Below are 17551 nucleotides of genomic sequence, written 5' to 3'. Positions count from 1 at the left end.
TGTTGTTCTGCGGGCCCTGATTGTGCTGGAAGCATTCCTGGGGCCTGAGGCCAGACAGGGCAGGGCCTGGAGCTCCTGGGCCCCTGCTCTTGGAGACAGAGCCGGTGAGGGGAGTTGGGGGGGGCGGTGAGAAGAAACAGGAGCACGGAAGAATCAATGACCTCCAATACAAAGTCCGATATATACCTGAAACCCAAGGAAGGTCACACACCTGAAGACCCAGGGTATCCTCAAACACCAGCTGAGGGGCTCCGATTCCCTTCTCCCCGCACCACTTGGAGCCAACACGCCAGTTTCCCAGCTTCAGCTGCCTCCGAAATATAAGGCTTTCAGAACACCCTGATTCTTGCACTCCCAGACTCAGGATCTAGGTCCAAATCCATTTATTGTTTCTCTCCGAATAAAATCTCAGGGTACCTACCACCACCACCTAGTGCCCCCAGATCCAGAAACGAGGTGTCAGTGGTCTCCCTAAATAAGTTCCCTAGCATTCCAAAATCCAATGTTCCCCCCCCCCACTCCCAGAACAACATTGGGATCTCATCACACCCCACCACTACTCCTTGAGCGTCCAAGTCTGGACTCTCAAGTTTAGGTCCTTTAAAGTCCCAGGAATTCCAGATTATCTGCCTCCCAAGGTCAAGAGAGGCCTCTCTACAAACTGTAATTCCCCTTCCCCCAGTAGAATATTTAGATCTCAGGAGCCAGGTTCATGTGGTTCAACATTCAGTGACCTTGAAGACCACATTTTGGGAGGAATCTCTGTTGAGAATCAGGAACGAGATTTCTGCAACCTCAATGGTAAACTCATGGGCTTCTGGCACATTCTCTGAGCTCTTCAGCAAAATCAGAGTAGGCCACAGGGTAGCCCAGCCTCCGCTGCATGTCGGGAGACTGCCTAAGGAAAAGGAGAGCATCTGCCTTTTTGCCTGGCTGCCAGGAGGCCCACAACTGAATCTCGAAGAAAATGAAGTCATTCTTGATCATCTAGCGTGTGCTGGGGGTCTTTTCCGCTGGGGTCCAGAGATATATTTGCCCTGTGCCAGGCACTATTGGAATGAGTTCATATAACCTTCCTCATTTAATCCTTACAACGCTGTGAGGTAAGCAACATGAAGATCTCTGTTTCACACCTGGGGGAACCGAAGCTGAGTGGCATCGAGTCTTTTCCTCAAGACTGCACAGCTAATCCTGTGTATGTGAAGGAAGAGCCCTGCTTCAAGCTATTTCTTTTCACCTAGGCATCGGGGCAGCGAGTGAAACGGAGCAACGCACAGTGGCCTTGGGTTCCCCACCCAGTCTCTGGCTCCCACTTCCCTTCATCCCCGGAAGAAAGTCACAGCAACTCCTACAGAGAAACTTGCATCAGCACTGTTATCTCAGTGTTTAAACAGGTGACCTTGAGCACCAGCTCTGGCTTGACATGGGACAAATCCTTGGCCAACATGTGCGTCTTGGACAGATGGGGTGTGAAGGGATGGCTCAGTTCTGTCCCAGGTCAGGATGGGGTGGCTGGCCAGCTACAGGAGTTTCTGCTCAGTCAGAGACACAGGCGGTAGACCAAAATAGTCAGTTCCTCTTCACGGTGTCCCTGATCCACCCCAAGTAGCTGCAGACTTTGGTATAAACACCAGGCTTGTGAGTAGTGTCACAGGGGACGTCACCCCAGGACACGATTCCCTGCAGGACTCCCCCACAGACCAGCCACCCTGTGTGGGGTCCCCCGGAGTCACCCTGTGTGGGGAAGAGAAAGTCGGAGTGGGAAACTTCTGGATCCAGTGCGCCCATCCTTAGCCTAATCACCGGGCACGATCTCAGTCAAAACCCAATCCGACCCCACCCCATGCAATCCCTCTCCAACTCAACTCAATACAACCCAGTTTAACCCAATCTAATCCAACTCAACCCCAACCTAACACAAGTCAATACAACTCAGCCAATCCGTGTTCAATCCCCGCCGTGTAACGCCAACCCGACCCAACCCCCACGTCGTCCCCATTCAAAATCGAGCCAGGCCTATGTCCATCCTTACTGCCAACACAGCCAATCCCAGCTGTTATGGCTTTCCCATCCCAGACAAAACTTACCCCATCCGCATTTCAACCCAGCATATTTTCCTTCTAAAATCAAACCAAGCCCATTCCTATTCTCAAATCAAAGCCAGGCCATTCCAGACCAACCACCACATCATCCACCCCAAACACAACCCACCCCTACCCGCATCTCCAACCCCATCTCCAACTCCACCCCCGTTCCAACTGCTCTTCCTTCTCCACCCCCACATCTATCCCTAGCATCTTCTCTGGCCCAAAGCAAGCACAACCCGACCCCCTCCCAACACCCAAGCCTGTTCCCCTCCCCCATGGCTCTGACCTCACAGGAGTCCGTGCCTCCGCCTTCTACTCCTGCACACACCGTAGTGCTCATAAGGCGCCCTGGGTAGTCCTTGCTACAAGATGTGGCCGGGATAACACTGATGTTGGCACAATGCAGCATATCCGGGAGACTCACTGGGGAGGACGGTGGGCTTGGAGTGAATCCATACTTTCAGGCCCTTGTGTCCTTCGCCCACGAACCCTGGAGAATAGGGTCCCTGGAGGCCTGACACCCAGAGCCATGCTCCCTTTGGTCCCAGGCTTGTCATCAGCCACCAGGCCCCAGCCGGACACCACTCAGGCCTCGCCTGGTTGGGGACAACGCGTGGGCAGCGCTACGGGACACACTGGTGGGGAGAGGCACGTGGGCCGGGTTAGACGTAGCAACATGACGTCGTGGCGATGGCTGCGCGCTTCGTGGCACGGGTGTGGGACGAGGCGAGCCACAGTCCACAGCACTTCCGGGCCATCGCGCTTGCGCAGATTGTGCTCGCCTAGGTGCACGCTCATGAAGCTGTGCGCGTGCGCGGGTGATTATCCGCAAGGGCAGTGAGGAGCGGACAGAAAGACCAAAGAGCCGGCTAGCTGGGGTCCTTCACCCCTCGGGGAATCTGGAGATGCCTTTACCCTCTGTGTCCGAGGCGCTGAAGCCAATAGTTCTAGCCCCTGCCCCTCCGGGGCCATGGAGGTGCGCACACTTGGAACTCAGCCCCCAGGCTCCAGCTCTCTCCTCCTCAGAATCCAAGATTCTCAGATCCCTAGGCCCTTGGCATCCTGCCCCTGAGGACCCTGAGCCCTGCCTTCATACCCGGTGTGGCGGTGGGCAGCAGACAGCATCCGGCTTGCAGAGTGAGGGAAACACCGCAGTTAAAGCGTCCACGCTCCAAGAGGGCCGCTTGCCTCGGCTGGGAGTAGGGCTCACACGCCTCACCTTTCAGCGTCTTGGCGGAGTGGTGCTGGGCCGCTGGGAGAGGAAGCAGAGGAGGATCCCTCAGGACACAGTCTTTTCTCTTGTGGCACCTTGCCTACACCCTGCCCATAGTATGTATTTTTCACCTGTGCTTTCCCCCAATGTCTTAGGACGTCCCCATCCTTGAATTTCAAGTACTGTCTTCTCTCGGGCTTTGACAACTGCTGCTTGTTTTCTCCAGGACTGTCCCCTTGCCCTTCGCCCTCACCCGTTTACTACAGGATTCTGGGAGAGCGGGTATGTGGGGAAGGACCAGAAGGCAAGAAGTCGTCTGAGATTAGAAGTGGAGACAGGGACACTGGATAAGGATCCAGAAAGATGGTCGCTTGGGACCAGCCATTCGAGGTCGCCACGCTGCCACAGGCATCAGATGGATGGGATGTGGCCACTCAGTGTATGACACCCAGTCTTGGCTCCAGAGTCTGGACATCTCAGCCAAATGCAGATGTGGCCACACAAGGTCACGGGCAAACATACAGCTGCAGCTGCAGCTTCAAGGATCACAGCACAGACAGCACAGAGATTCATAGGTATATATGAGTCTGGACAGTTCCAGTGTGGGTGTGCATGTGGATACACACACACACACACACACACACACACACATGCACAGACACTGATTTGGACATACAAGCTCACATCTAAATTTACAGTCTCCTGTGTGGGTCTGAACGTACTAGGTCACAGACTTGCACGCTAGCACCCAGGGGCTGGACAGCAAGGTGGGGTCCTTAATAAGGGTACATGGGGAGAGACATGGATATGCACTCGGTCCCCCAAAGACTTGTGCGCAGACGTGAGTCTGAGTATAGTGGTTATATCGGAATGTTAGAGTAAAACCCCTGTGTCCATGTTATCTGTGAGCCTTTGAGCAAATTATTTGACCTCTCTGAGCCTACATTTCCTCATCTGTAAGATGGGATTGTTGTAAGGAATGAATAAGAGAGACAGAGAGAGATGTCTGGCTTATTATAGCTGCTTAATAAAGACTACTTATTTTAAACAAAGGACACGTAGACTTATTTATGCAGATGTACATGTGGATGTTCAGGTTCTGGACAGAAATTTAGCCAAAGTAAGTCAGCCATATGACCAGGCTCAAATGAAGATAATCAAGGTCAAAACTATGATTCATCCTCAAGTCACTTTGTGGGGATTCAGAGTAATAGACACTGACCCAGAGGGCCAACACTTAGATGTGGCCCCACTAGATCACACCCCAGGGAAACAAAGGACACAGGGCTAGGCATCCAAGGTCAAAGACATAGCCAGAGGCACAAGACAGGACTTGTTTTCCCATCTCTAGACCTGTTGCCTCGTCAGTCACTTGGTGTTCAAGGTCACTCATTGCGTTTCACATAGGGGACCTGGTTCACACATGTGGGCAGGATGTGGACACACAGGGCCTTGCAAACCCACCACACACACACACACACACACACACACACACACGCAGGGCACTGCAGCATTGTACCATGCACAAGGACATAAACAGCGATGTTTCAAAGTCACAAAACCGTGACCCGCTACTGGGCAATGGGGATATGAGCCCTCAAGATCACAGCCAAACACACAGACACCCACACTGGGGCAGGAATTTGCACAGCTAGACAAAATACCCACATTCTGCCTGCCAGGGTCAAGAACTGGGCCAAGGGCCCTGGCAAGGTTGGGGGAATGCGGATGTGGTAGACAGGGGGCTTAACAAGGGAAGGGTGGGGTTGTCCTGCAAAGAAGGACAGAGGGTGCGGGCTGAACAGCTGGGCATCGAGGCTGCATCTGGCCAGTCCAAGCCGGAGGAGGGTGGAGGCCCTGGCTGGGTGCAGCGGCAGGCGGGAGGCAGGGAGGAGAGAGCACAGAGAAAGCCTGAGGGGAGGCTGGCAGCAGGGGGGAGCTTCAAGGGGCCCCCAGAGGCGAGGGTCACGTGGGGACATAATGAAAGTCCACCCTCAACTTCTCCAGGTAGAGGCGTCAGGTTACAGTTAAGTTCTCCATGGGTGGTAGCTGAACATGGTTTGGAGTTTTCCTGCTACCCAGGGTCACCTTGACATTGTGGCCACCCCTCTCCAGCCTCAGCCCTCTTCCCTGTCAAGTGAGGCCGGTAGAGCCCACCCTACAGAGATGTTTTGAGAATTAGATGAGCTGTAGCATGTACCCAGGACTCAGCAGTGCTAACAACACCCTCACGGGGTACTGCCCTGGGCTAAGTCCCTTCTCGTGCCCCACACACAGGACCACATTCAATCCTGCCCTGGGGGCATCAGTTCCTATGTCCATGGTACAGTTGGGGATCTCGAGTCGCAGAGATGTTCAGTAACTGCAAAATGGTGAGCTGGAATTCGAACCTGGAGTCTGTGCTCTTGACCTTGCTAACATTTGTTGAATGCTTATTATGAGCTTTATCTACAATTGTGCTATTGAAACCTCACCGTGGTGGTCATGGGTAGGTGCTGTCTTCTAGAGAAGGCACTCTAGGTGGAGAGAGGCGAAGTCATTTCCTCAAGGTCACACAGCAAGGAAGGGGCGGCCCCAGACCTTGAACTCAGGTCTGTGTCATCCCCAGAGCTGATTTGCTGTCGGGAGCAGCGAGAGACCCAGTTGGCTTGGGGACTCCAGAGCAGCCCCAGGTTTCTGAAAGTTCTTGGGGTAGGGTGAGCACTCAGGAGCATCGGGTGGCTGGGTGGGGTGGGGCGGAGCAGGGCTGGGGGTGCTGGCAGATCGTAAGCCCTGGCTTTGCTCCTGATGGAGCGGAGAGGTACCACACCCCCACAGACCCAGACCTGACCTGGGCCCACCTCACCTGCAGGCGTCAGCAGGAAGGAGAAGGTGAGAAGCCACATTATGGAGAAGGGATGAGGGTTCTGCTGAAGTCTGGGGAGGGGAGAGAGTGAATGGAGTTGAACCTGGACACTTCCGCCCTCCCCTGAATCCCTCCAGGCACAAACACATCCATCCCACCTGCTGCTTGAGAAACTTCTTTCACCATCTTGGTCCCCCCTATCCCCACCCCAGACTGCTCCCCCCCCCACCCCGCCCCGCCCAGGTTCTCCATCTCTGAGGGTTTCTGTTGTTTCTCCAGGCACCAGAACAGGCCCTCAGGTGCCCCACAGCCCGTCAGCCCCCAGCACCATCCCACTTGCCCCTGGATCTCTCTCCAACCCTGAGGCTCTGGTTCAGGATACATTCTCTCCCCAGACCCTAATCCCAGCCTCCTCTCTGGCCTCCTGGGAGTGTGTCTTCCCCCCATTTGTCCCTCCAGTCAAGTTCCCACTCCCCTAGCTCGTTCCCCTACATGCCCCCTCAGGGTCTTTCCATGCCCAGAGTTGACCCTGTCCGACTCCTGCCTATAGCCCTCATAGATCCCCAGCACCCTCAGGATAAAGTCCTCGCTCCCCAGCCTCACTTTTGAGGATATGGGGGTTTCTCCCTTTCCAGCCCCTCTGATCAGGTGTCTCATGACCTTGCCTTTCTAGGCATAGCTCATTCTCCCATTTTCCTTTCTGCGATTTCATGCCTCCCTGCCTTTGCTCAGGCTGTTCCTCCTGGCAGGTATGCCATTCCCTTCAAGGTCCACTTCCTCCTTGAGGCCTTTTCTGACCTTCTCTGGTCCATGGTGTCTACCTTACCCACCAGACTGGGAACTTACTGAGGGCAGGCCTGGCCTGACTGGACTCTGGATCACCAGCACTGCCCAGTGAAGGGTCTAGTCCATGGGAGGCCCCAGCAAGCTTAGGGAGTGGAGGAAAGCCTTCCTCTCATCTTCTAAATTCATATTCTGCCCCCAAGGCTCAGCCCCCAACTCTTCTGGGAGGCCCTGGGACCTAACAGGTATCCTTTCTGGGCCGCTCAGCCCTGGTTCTGCCTCCATCACATCACAGATCCCCAGACATGCTCAGGCAAGGTCTTCTCTGTGTCCCCAGCACTGCCCAGCCTGGAGCCTGTCACATGGGACACCTTGGGGAGGTTGAGCTGAGTTGACCTGAACCCCTGATGACTCCTGACTTTGTTCTTGGCTCTGATACAAGTGTTTTTGGGGACGTCCTCCTGATTCACTCCACCCCCACCTTCCCTGTCCCTCCCCCCCCCCCCCCCCCCCCGCAGCTCCTTCTTTCATCTCCGGGACATTTTCTTGGTTCAGGTTCAACTTGGAGCCTCAGTAAAGGACACATGAAATTACACAGGTGCCCTTGAAACTCAGCTCCCTCAGGGCAGTCCATGTCTGTTCCCGGGGATAGGGCACCCAGTGTCTCTTCTAGATCAGGGCAGACCTGTGTCTCCTCTAGTGTCTTTCACCTCCCCCCAACCCTGACTTTTGTCTCAAAAGATCTCACCCCCTCCAGATCCCCCAGCTTCATCTGGGGCAGCTTGGATGCCAGAAGAAGGGGAGCAGGTATCTGAATACTTGAATTTATAAGTTCCCAGCCCCACCCGGGTCTAGGGGGTAGGGTGGGGTGAGAGGTGGTTGAGATTCAGGTTTACAGGCGGGGATGCCTAGGTGGCTAGTGGGGTGGGGGACAAGGCCTAATGAGCATTTATTAGGTTGAAGTTTTTGTCTGAGTCTGTAAGGAAGAATTCCCTGCCAGGGACAGTTCCTCAAGGGAGAGGAAGTAGGAGGGCAACAACCTCAAATCAGAGATCAACACATAGGACCAAGAGTCTGGAACCTGGAATTTGGGGTCTAGAGTGTGGAAACTGGATTCTAGAGTCATGCTTCTTGTGCCTGGAGTAGGGTTCTGGATCTTGGATTCTGGATGTTGATCTGGATCCCTGGTTTTGGATTCTGAACCTTGGCTCTCTGATTCTGGACAGTGGATTCTGGATCTGGATCCCCACTTCCTGATCTTGATTTCTGGATTCAGATCTCTGATTCTGGATCTTGGTGCCTGGGCCTCCTAACTCTGGATTCTGGATATTAGATTCTGGATCTTGGGGTTTGCAGTTTTTGCTGTGGCTCTCCAACTCTGGACTGTGAGTTTGGAGGTCTAGAGTCAGGCATTTATGACTTGAAGTATAGACTGTGGATTTTAGAGTCTGAATTCTGGAGTTTGGGTCTGGAATCTGGATCCTAGAGTCTGGTCTTTGAGTGACAGTTCTTAGTCTTGGATCCTAGAAGCCTTTGAATCTGGAGTCCAGACTAGGAATCTGGAATTTGGTGTTTGGAATCTAAGACTTGAGGTCTTGAGCCACCTTCCTTTGTGGGACCTGAGTGGGTGGTGGCGAGGGGAAGGAGGTGAACCCCTGGGTATTTAATCATCATGAGAACTTCCTGGTGCCAGGCTAAGAGCTTTCCATCGTGATCGCATGTGTTCCTCCCACTAAGTCACGCAGGCATGTGACACAGATGGGGACCCCGAGGGAACTGACACCTAGCTCAGCCCAAGCTCGCGGGCTCACTGGGAGGGCGCCTGGCTCCGCCTCCGACGCGGTGACGTCTGCGCCCCTCCTCCCGCCCACTCTGACCGCGGCAGACCTGGGCTATCGATCCTAGTCCTCCTGGGCATCTTTCCAGTTGTCCTTCACCTCCAAAAGCAGGCCGAGTCCCGCCCTCTGCTTTGCTCCTCCTCCTCCTCCTGCGAACACTCCTCGGAGCCTTTCCTTCCTCGACTCCTGTGGATCAACCGCCAACCACCCAGGTCTCTTTCATCTGACCCTGAACTCCAGCCTCTGGAGGCACACGCTCTTTGGCAACCTCCCGCCCCCCGTGTCCCCAGGCCCTTCTCACTCGCGTCCTAACTCCTTTGTCTCTCCCCAAACTCCTCCTCCCTTGTTTCTCATCTCAGGGACAGCTCCACCCACCACCCAGTTCCCCCAGGCACTGTCCCAGCCCCTCCCTTTCCCTTAGGCCCTGCAGCTCCGCGGTCCCCAGCCCCACCCCTTCTCTCTATTCCCTTGGCCTGGGTGCAGCTTCTAGATCCTTGCCTCCAGCCTCCCTCCCATCCATCACCAGGTGGCCTCAGAAGGTCTCACTACACTGAAGGTCTCTTTAACACTCAGAGTTGACCCCTTTCTCCTCCTGCTCACAAGCCCTTCTGTGGTGACTCCGCATCCCACTGGACAAGGTTCCTGCCCTCAGTGGGAGGTTCGAGGCTGGGACCCCCTTGTCTGAACAAGACTCACCTTGAATCCCTCCCCTAGGGAGACAGTCACTGTATGCTGACCACCCTGGAATAACCCTGGATTCCTGGTGCTGGAAGCTCCCCCTTCCCCTTCATTATGGGACCACTCGAAGGTGGTGTTTCAGGGTGCTGGCCCTAAAGTCAGACAGCCTGGGCTCAGGCCCCTGCTCCCCCATTTGCTAATTTGGGAGGTCCTGTTATGTATTTTCGCTTCTTTGTGCTTCTGAGTCTCATCCTTAAAATCAGGTCATCAGAGGACCCCATCATAGAGTTTTCCAAGGAGTATCTAAGAGCTAGTGCATGTCAGGAGCTGAGAGCCCATAGCAAACCATGACTGTTAATTTCGCCCCATTTCACACAGGAACAGATAGGGGGAAGGGGAGGGCGCCACTGGTTCAAGATCACCCAGGCTGTAGAAGTTGGGAGGAGAGCAAGAGAATGGTCCAAGGGATCCTGTTACCTCTTGGGTGCAAAGCGTCACTTCTCTGGTTATCAGGGTCTTAGTTTGGGGTAGGAGTAGAAAAGGGATGGGGATGGTCTGTGGGTTGGATGAAGTAATACGCATGGAGCAGGTGTGTAAATCACAAAATTAGGTTGGCGTTTGAAAGACTGGTTAACACAGGGTGTGATTCAGATGTGGACTCCAGAACCAGGGGGCCTGGGTTGGAATCTTGCCTCTAACACTAACACATCCTTGGGAAAGTCCTTGGCTTCTCTGTGCCTCAGTTTCCTAATCTGTAAGACGAGAATAATTGCTTCTGCCTCACAGGAGTGTTTTGAGGCATGAATGCCTGAAACCCGTGCCTGGCGACTTTTGAAAACGTTGCCTCTTTTCTTCTTGTCCTGGGAGGCTCCCGCCGCTAGGTGGCGCCAATGTGCACTTGTCCGCCGCAGGGTTTGCTCCTGGGTCTGAGGGAGGAGGGTTTGGGTGAAGGACCCAGAATCTTGGAACTCTGACTGAAGAACGAGGTGAATCTTGGCGGCTGCAGGGGCAGGTATGGAGGTGGGTGGGGGGTGGAGACCTGTCCCGGGATTTGTCCCTAATTGGTCTACAGGAGTTTTGGGATCCAATCAGTGATGGGACGGGTTTGTGTAGGCGTTTGGTTTCCCACAGGGGTGGACTGCCGTGGACGGTGGACGCAAGGCCGTGTCCCTCCACCCAGACCAGAGAGCTCCCACCGTCCTTCATGGACAGAGGGGGAGGGACCAACATCCAGTCCAGCCCTTCTGGGTGTCCCCCAGCCTGCCTCTCTCTCCATCTATCTCTCTTCCCCTCTAGTTCCTTCTATTTCTTTGTTTTCTTTCCCCTTTTCTTGCCTTTCTGAGTGCTTCCGTTCCTCCCCCGTCTTCATCTCAATTTGGGCATCTCCTTCTTCCTTTTCTGTAACCTTCCCTCCTCTCTGCATGGCCCGCTCTCTCCCATCTTGTTCTCTTTGCGCCTCGGGGCCCCACTGGAACAGAATGTGCGTGCGGGGAGGGTACTGCAACCAGCAGGTGGCTTTGCTGACCTCCTCAGTCACCTCCTGCACATTGCCACGCCACAGCACTGGAGGACTGGCTTGGGACACACGACGAGAGCAGAGACAGTCAAGGATGGAGACACAGTGACACTTAAAGATAGGGCTCATTTTCCCTCCTCCAGACCCAGCTGGAGATGAGGCAGGGTTACCTGGGCTGGCACACTTGGGGCGCTGCCGGTGGAGCTGGTGGCGTCGGAGTTGGTGGTTGGTGCTTTCAGCTTGAGTAGCGTGAGGCTGTCACTGCTGGAACGGCTTTCTCTGGTGTGGCACAAAGAAGGACGAGTGGGCCGGTCAGCTTCTGGGCAACTGCTTCATCATGTCCGTCCCCATTGCTAATCTGGCTCCGCCCTCAATCCCAGACTCATCTTCAATTGCCTCTCCATCCTGGACCCCCAGGATGAGGACCCGGGCTCAAAGACAACCTTCCTGATCTCACGCACTGCCTGAGAGGCTGATTTGGGATTCGGATCCAGGGCTGAAGGAATCTCCCATCACAACAGACTCCACTCTCTGCCGTACCCTTTAGGTCCTCTTGTCCAGCTTTTAATCATCCCTCCATGCTAAGTCTCCATAGCCGGGCGACCAGCCCTCTCCCGAATAGAGATTTTAACTTAATTCCACAGCCCTCGCCTAGACCTGCCCAGATAACATCCGGCCTAGGCCCCGCCCCGCCCCCCGGAGGTAAGGCCACGCCCCCATCCAGTTCCCCCACCCCCATCCCCCCAAGGAGCAGAGAGACCACGCCCCAAATCCTGGCCGTGTCCAACTCTTGGAGGGCAGCTCCTAGAGTGAGCTCAAGTTCCTAGAGCAAGGGGCTCACTGCTTGCAGCACTGCCCTGAAGTGAGTACGCAAGGGCAAGGTCAGTTCTGAGTTTAGATTGACCTACTGGGGCAGGACGGGGATGGGATAGAGGGGGAGAATGAGGGACAGAGGCGAGTGAAGAAGGCTGGAGGTGCTAACAGGCCTGATCTGGGCTGGGGCGTAGGAACAGAGAAGGGGACAGTCAGTGAGAGCCGGGAGGCAGGAGGGGCCAGGCTTGGGGAGGGATGGGCTGGGGGAGGGGAAGTTAGGGGTGTGCCCCAGAGACTGGGGGACTCACAGACCCAGGGGGTGGAAGAGGAAGAGCAGGGCTCTTGGTGGAAAATGCTGGGCTCAAGTGGGGCTTGAGGAGGTGGGAGGCTGGGCTCCCACCTGCGTGTTGTGAGGGGGCGACGTCGTGAGCGTAGATGTCTCCTTGGAGCTGCTCAGCTGAGAGACTGGGGCCAGAGCTCAGATCATCCTGAGTCCCGTCTGCCCCTCTCCTCACTCGCACTCGCTCAGCACACCCTGAGGGCTCCCTTTAGAGGTATCAGGAGTGGACCCCTTCTCCCTCCCTGCCTGCACCCGGGCTAGCCCAGTCCTCACTCCGCCTCTCCTCAGCCCTGTGGTCTGACCCCCGCACAGATGCCTGAGGGACCCGTGAGGTGAGGCCCTGTCCTGCTTCTGCTCAACATCGCCCACGGCCCCTGGGTCCCTCAGAGGAACGGCCGCGTCCTCCCCGTGGTGCCAGGTGAGGCCCCTTTCTTCCCTCTGGCGTCACCTTCCCCCCTCCCCTTGCTCCCTGGGCTCCATCCACACTGGCCCCGCTGACACCCTCACACACACCAGGCCCGCCTCCCCGGCCTCCTCTTCCCCCACACTCCCCACGGCTCACCCTCACCTGCTGCAGGTGTTTCCTCCCTGTCTCCCCTTCTGCACGCCTTCTCCTCCCCCGTCACACCTGCTGTCTCCCCCAGCTCCACTGGGTCGCCTCCTGACATGCACTATGCCTTCTGGGTCAGGTTCACTGTTTCTGCCTGTGCCCCCTGCCACAGTGGGGCTCCAGGAGGGGCGCTGTTCTCTGTCTGGTCACTGCGGGCTTCTCAGGGGCTAGGTTGGTGTTGGGCACGTGATGGATGCTGAGCTGATACGTGCTGCACGGAGAAGGGGGTGAACTGTGGTGTGGACGGAGGTGCGGGTAGTGCCGGATGGGGTGTGGGATAGGGTAGGGCAGGCGCGGAGGCCTTGGGGGGCGGGGCTACAGCTGGGCCTGGTGAACCCTCCACCCCAGCTCTGAATCTGGTCCCCTCCCCCAGCCCAGGTGGCCAGCAGGCAGGTGTCTTTGCAGTGTTGTGTGCTCTCTGTTGTTGTGTCTCTGGTTGCTTTATGTCACTACTCAGAGTGGTGGTTTGGACCTTCCACTAGGTGTGCTTTGATTTGTTCATTGAAGAAATCCTCTGTCCCGCCAAGCTGTCTCCGTGGACCCCTGGAGACGTTTCTGTCACTCTGTAGCCCGGATTCCTGGAATTCCAAGTGCTCTGACCTCAATACTGCCGAGTTTGAGGGAGGAGGGAAATTCGCGCCCCCCTTCTTCTCCGCCATCTTGACTCCTTTTATTTTAACCATTTTTCCAGGCAGGTGTCCTTACTATCCTCTTACTCCCCGCCATACAGCATGAAGTCTGTCACCCTCTGGGCGAGGTATCCGGCACACAAGTCGTTAGACAGGTTTGAGGTCCACACAGTGGAGATCATTTGGCTTTCTGGCTACGGGCAGTGGAGGGACAGGGGTGCGGGCCACATCATCTGGCTCCTCAGCCCCTCCTCCCGAGGACCGAGAGGTGTCAGTTTCCAGCCTCCTCCTCCTTCAGACCCAGGTGTCCTGGATGCAGTCGGCGAGGTCGCCCTGGCATGTATTATTTGGGTCGATGATGCCCAGCCCGTGATACGGGTTGGCACAATGCACCATGGAGGAGAGTCGCTGGGGAGGCCGGTGGACTTGCAGTGGACCCATTAAGTTCGGGTCCCTCCGCCCAGAAGCCGAGGAGTCTAGGCTTCATAAACTGTGGGCATCTGGCTCTTCTCAACGTCTTCCAACTCAGGGTTCCCTGTGGCCCCGGGCTCTTCGTCAGACACCAGGGCTCAGCCAGCTGCCACGCGGAGGGCGTCCACAAGGGGGCAGGCGTGAGCGGCACGCCGGGAGGCACCGAAGAAGGAGCAGCGCGGTCAGGCTAGTGGCTGCGAGGGACGTCGTGCGCGCACCTCAGCGCGGTTGTGGCCGACGCCTGGAGCCCCCCACTGGTGCTTTCAGTCATTGCCTTTGCGCTGATGATGCTTGTCCAGGGGCACCGGCATGGAGGCGTGCGCCCGCGTGGTTACCCGCACACCGAGTGAGGAGAGGACAGAACGATCAACCAGTGGGCGACCTGGAGCCCTCTGACCCTTCGGGAATCTGGAGATCCCATTACCTCTCCCCAGACCCCGGGGCACCATCCCTGACTCTGCCTCTCAGCTACCTAAAAGTCCCAAACCGCTCACGATGGCTCGAGCGGCAGTCAGACCCGCCGTTTTCTTCCCCTCTCCGACCAGGAATCCAGAACCCCGTCCGTCACGTCCCACGAGATCCAAGAGTGCAAACCCTCCAGCCCCCCATTCCCTCAGGTCCCCACTCCGAGCGTTTTGGCGTCCTAGCCCTACCGCCTTGGGACGCGGGAGCCTTTTATACCGTGACGGCAGTGGGCCGCAGGCAGCGCCCCTGTGGGGAAATGAGGGAAGCGCACAGTTAGTGCCTGGGTTCATAATAGCTTCCTGATACACTATTTTCTTTTACTAGGAATAGTTTAAAATTTTTTAAATGATTTTTTAAAATTTATTATTTTGTATTTTTAAATTTTTTTTTAACGTTTTATTTATTATTTTTGGGACAAAGAGAGACAGAGCATGAACGGGGGAAGGGCAGAGAGAGAGGGAGACACAGAATCAGAAGCAGGCTCCAGGCTCTGAGCCATCAGCCCAGAGCCCGACGCGGGGCTCGAACTCACGGACCGCGAGATCGTGACCTGAGCCGAAGTCGGACGTCTAACCGGCTGAGCCACTCAGGTGCCTCGAGATGATTTGAAACATGTCATTTGCTGTTACTCTTTTTATCCTGTAGATTTGCTATTTATATTTTTTATTTCTTTTCTCATTAGAATAATCAGGTTCATATATAAGTTCACACCGGTAATCTTGTATTTTTTATTAGTATTCTTTAGAAGCTGAAGACCTACAAAATCTTGTCCACCTGTCCCGCAGGGAGTTGGAGGGGGTGCTCTCTAGCCATTTCAGACTCTGTCCCTCCCTCCCTCCTCTCTGCCTCCATCCCTTCCTCCCCTCCCTCCTCCTCCCTCCTCCTTTCTCTGGGTTCCTCTCTGTCTCTTTTTTTTTCTTTTAATAACTTTATTTTATTTATTTTTTGAGAGAGAACACAAGTGAGCGAGGGGCAGAGAGAGAGAGAGAGAGAGAGAGAATCCCATGAGGTGCAGAGAGACAGAGAGGGAGAAAGAGAGTTCGGAGCCTGGAGTGGGGCTTGAGCTCACCCAAAGCGGGGCTTGAACTCATGAGCAGTGAGATCATGCCCTTGGCCAAAGTCAGATGCTTAACCGGCTGAGCCACCCAGATGCCCCTCTGCCTTTCTATGTCTGTTCCTTTCTTTCCTCGGTCTTCCTCCCTCTGCCCAGCTCTGTTTCAGTTAGATCTCTCTCTCTGTCTTTCTGGTTCTGCCTCCTTTCTGACTCTTCCTTTGTCCATCTCTCTCTTCGATTTTCCACCCATGTCTCCACCCCTTTGCATATTAACAGACCTGCCTCCCCCCCCCCCTCGTGCCCTGGCACCAACAGGAGAGGCTGACAAAGAGCCCAAGGACTTGGTGGTGATGAGGAGCCAGGCCCCGAGATCCTGGAAGTCAAAAGGCAGTACTGAGAGAGGCAGAGTTCCGAAGGAAGAAGTTGGGAACCATGGTGGATGGGTCAGAGTGACCAACATCCAGAAATAGCAGCTGGGCGCTTGCCACTGAAGTCTGGAGCCAGAAACTTGGACCAACAATCTCGGGTTTGTAACCTGGATTCTGGAGTTTGTAACATCAAGTCTGGAGTCCAGGGTCTGGGCCTGGGGTCTGAGTGTGGGAAGTGGATTCTGGAATTTGCTATTGGAATCTGAACTCAGAAAATAGGACAAAGGGGGTGCCTGGGTCTGGCTGGCTCGGTCAGAAGAGCATGCGGCTCTTGATCTCGGGGTCCTGAGTTCGAGCCTCACAGTAGGCGTAGAGATTACTTAAATAGGTAAAAGTTTAAAAAAGAAAAGAAAATAGGGCTGTGGAAGTGGACTGTGTTCTCCAGAGGCTAAGGTCTGAGTCTTGGGCCTGAAATCTGTATTCCAGAGTAGTGGTTCTCAAAGTGTAGTTAGTGGAACCTTGAAGGGGTTCCTGAGACTGTTATAGGGGGTCTTGTGAGGTCAAAAACTAGTTTCCTGTTAATCCTAACGCACTATTTACCTTTCTCGCTCTGACTTTCATGAGTGCATAGTGAAATTTTCTGGAGCCTACATGACAAGTGATAGCACAGCAAATTAAATGCAGAAGCAGATAGGAGAATCAACCCAGCTGTCTTCTGTTGCCACATTTTAAAGAAACTTGCAAAAATGTAAAAACATTGTTATCTTCTCAATAGTTTTTTTGTCTCAGAAAATAGAGTTATTTTTCATTAAGATACATTATTTATATTCACATATATTTGTTATTGTTTTATTTTTTAATTTTTGTTAAAAAAATTTTTAATGTTTATTTATTTTTGAGACAGAGAGACAGAGCATGAATGCGGGGAGGGGCAGAGAGAGAGGGAGACACAGAATCCAAAGTGAGCTCCAGGCTCTGAGCTGTCAGCACAGAGCCCGATGCGGGGCTCGAACTCACAGACAGTGAGATCATGACCTGAGCGGAAGTCAGACGCTTAACCGACTGAGCCACCCAGGCGCCCCTGTAATTGTTTTAAAATGAATCAATGAAGGCCATTTGGGTGGCTCAGTCGGTTAAGCGTCTGACCTGGTTCGGCTCAGGTCATGATCTCACGGTCCGTGAGTTCAAGCCCTGTGTCGGGCTCTGTGCTGACAGCTCAGAGCCTGGAGCCCGCTTCGGATTCTGTGCCTCCCTCTCTCTCTGCCCCTCCCCCACTCATGCTCTGTCTCTCAAAAATAAATAAACATTGAAAAAATTTTCTATTAGTATTAGTATTAGAATATTAGTATTCTTTAGAAGCTGAAGACCTACAAAATCTTGTCCACCTGTCCCGCAGGGAGTCGGAGGGGGTGCTCTCTAAATATTCTAAATGAATAAATATTTTAAAGATGTCTCCATTTTAATTCCTAATATGATAAATATTGGTACATACAATCCACATAAACAAAAATTTCAAGTGTGTTAAGGTGTTCTAAGATGAACATGTTTGCAAACCTCACCTGAAGCCTAGAATGTGAGAATTCTAGACCCAAAGCTTGGATTCTGGAGTCCAGAATCTGGGATTTGGAGTTAAGCTGTGAGGCTTGGCTTCAGTGCTGTGGGGCTGGATTCTGGAACACAGATCTGACATGCTGGGTCTGTGCTTTGAGGCTTGCTGTCTGCCTGGAGTTCTGGAATCTGGCCTCAAAGGGTCTGGAATCTGGAGTCTGTGGCCTGGTCTGAATTCTATTATCTCTAGCTGAGTGTATCTATTCTGGGTTCTGCTTTCTAGAGCCTGTGAT

The 17551-nt window shown here is 54.3% G+C and overlaps 1 protein-coding gene across 1 annotated transcript; it reads right to left on the bottom strand.

The window, feature by feature from the left end:
* Window positions 1–1444: 1444 nt before the first annotated feature.
* KLK15 (kallikrein related peptidase 15) lies at window positions 1445–11364 on the bottom strand. Its single transcript, XM_042970053.1, is given in 10 exon segments — window positions 1445–1734; window positions 2374–2523; window positions 2619–2889; window positions 3184–3226; window positions 3229–3395; window positions 4969–5071; window positions 6146–6216; window positions 10779–10912; window positions 11131–11239; window positions 11357–11364. Coding segments are annotated over 10 exon segments (1221 nt in total). The 3' UTR covers window positions 1445–1569.
* Between the last annotated feature and the right edge of the window lie 6187 nt (window positions 11365–17551).

The sequence above is a fragment of the Panthera tigris genome, chromosome E2 (genome assembly GCF_018350195.1).
Source record: "Panthera tigris isolate Pti1 chromosome E2, P.tigris_Pti1_mat1.1, whole genome shotgun sequence".
Classification (NCBI taxonomy): Eukaryota; Metazoa; Chordata; class Mammalia; order Carnivora; family Felidae; genus Panthera; species Panthera tigris.
Note: the sequence above shows the minus strand (reverse complement) of the source record. Positions and strands in the feature narration are given on the sequence as shown.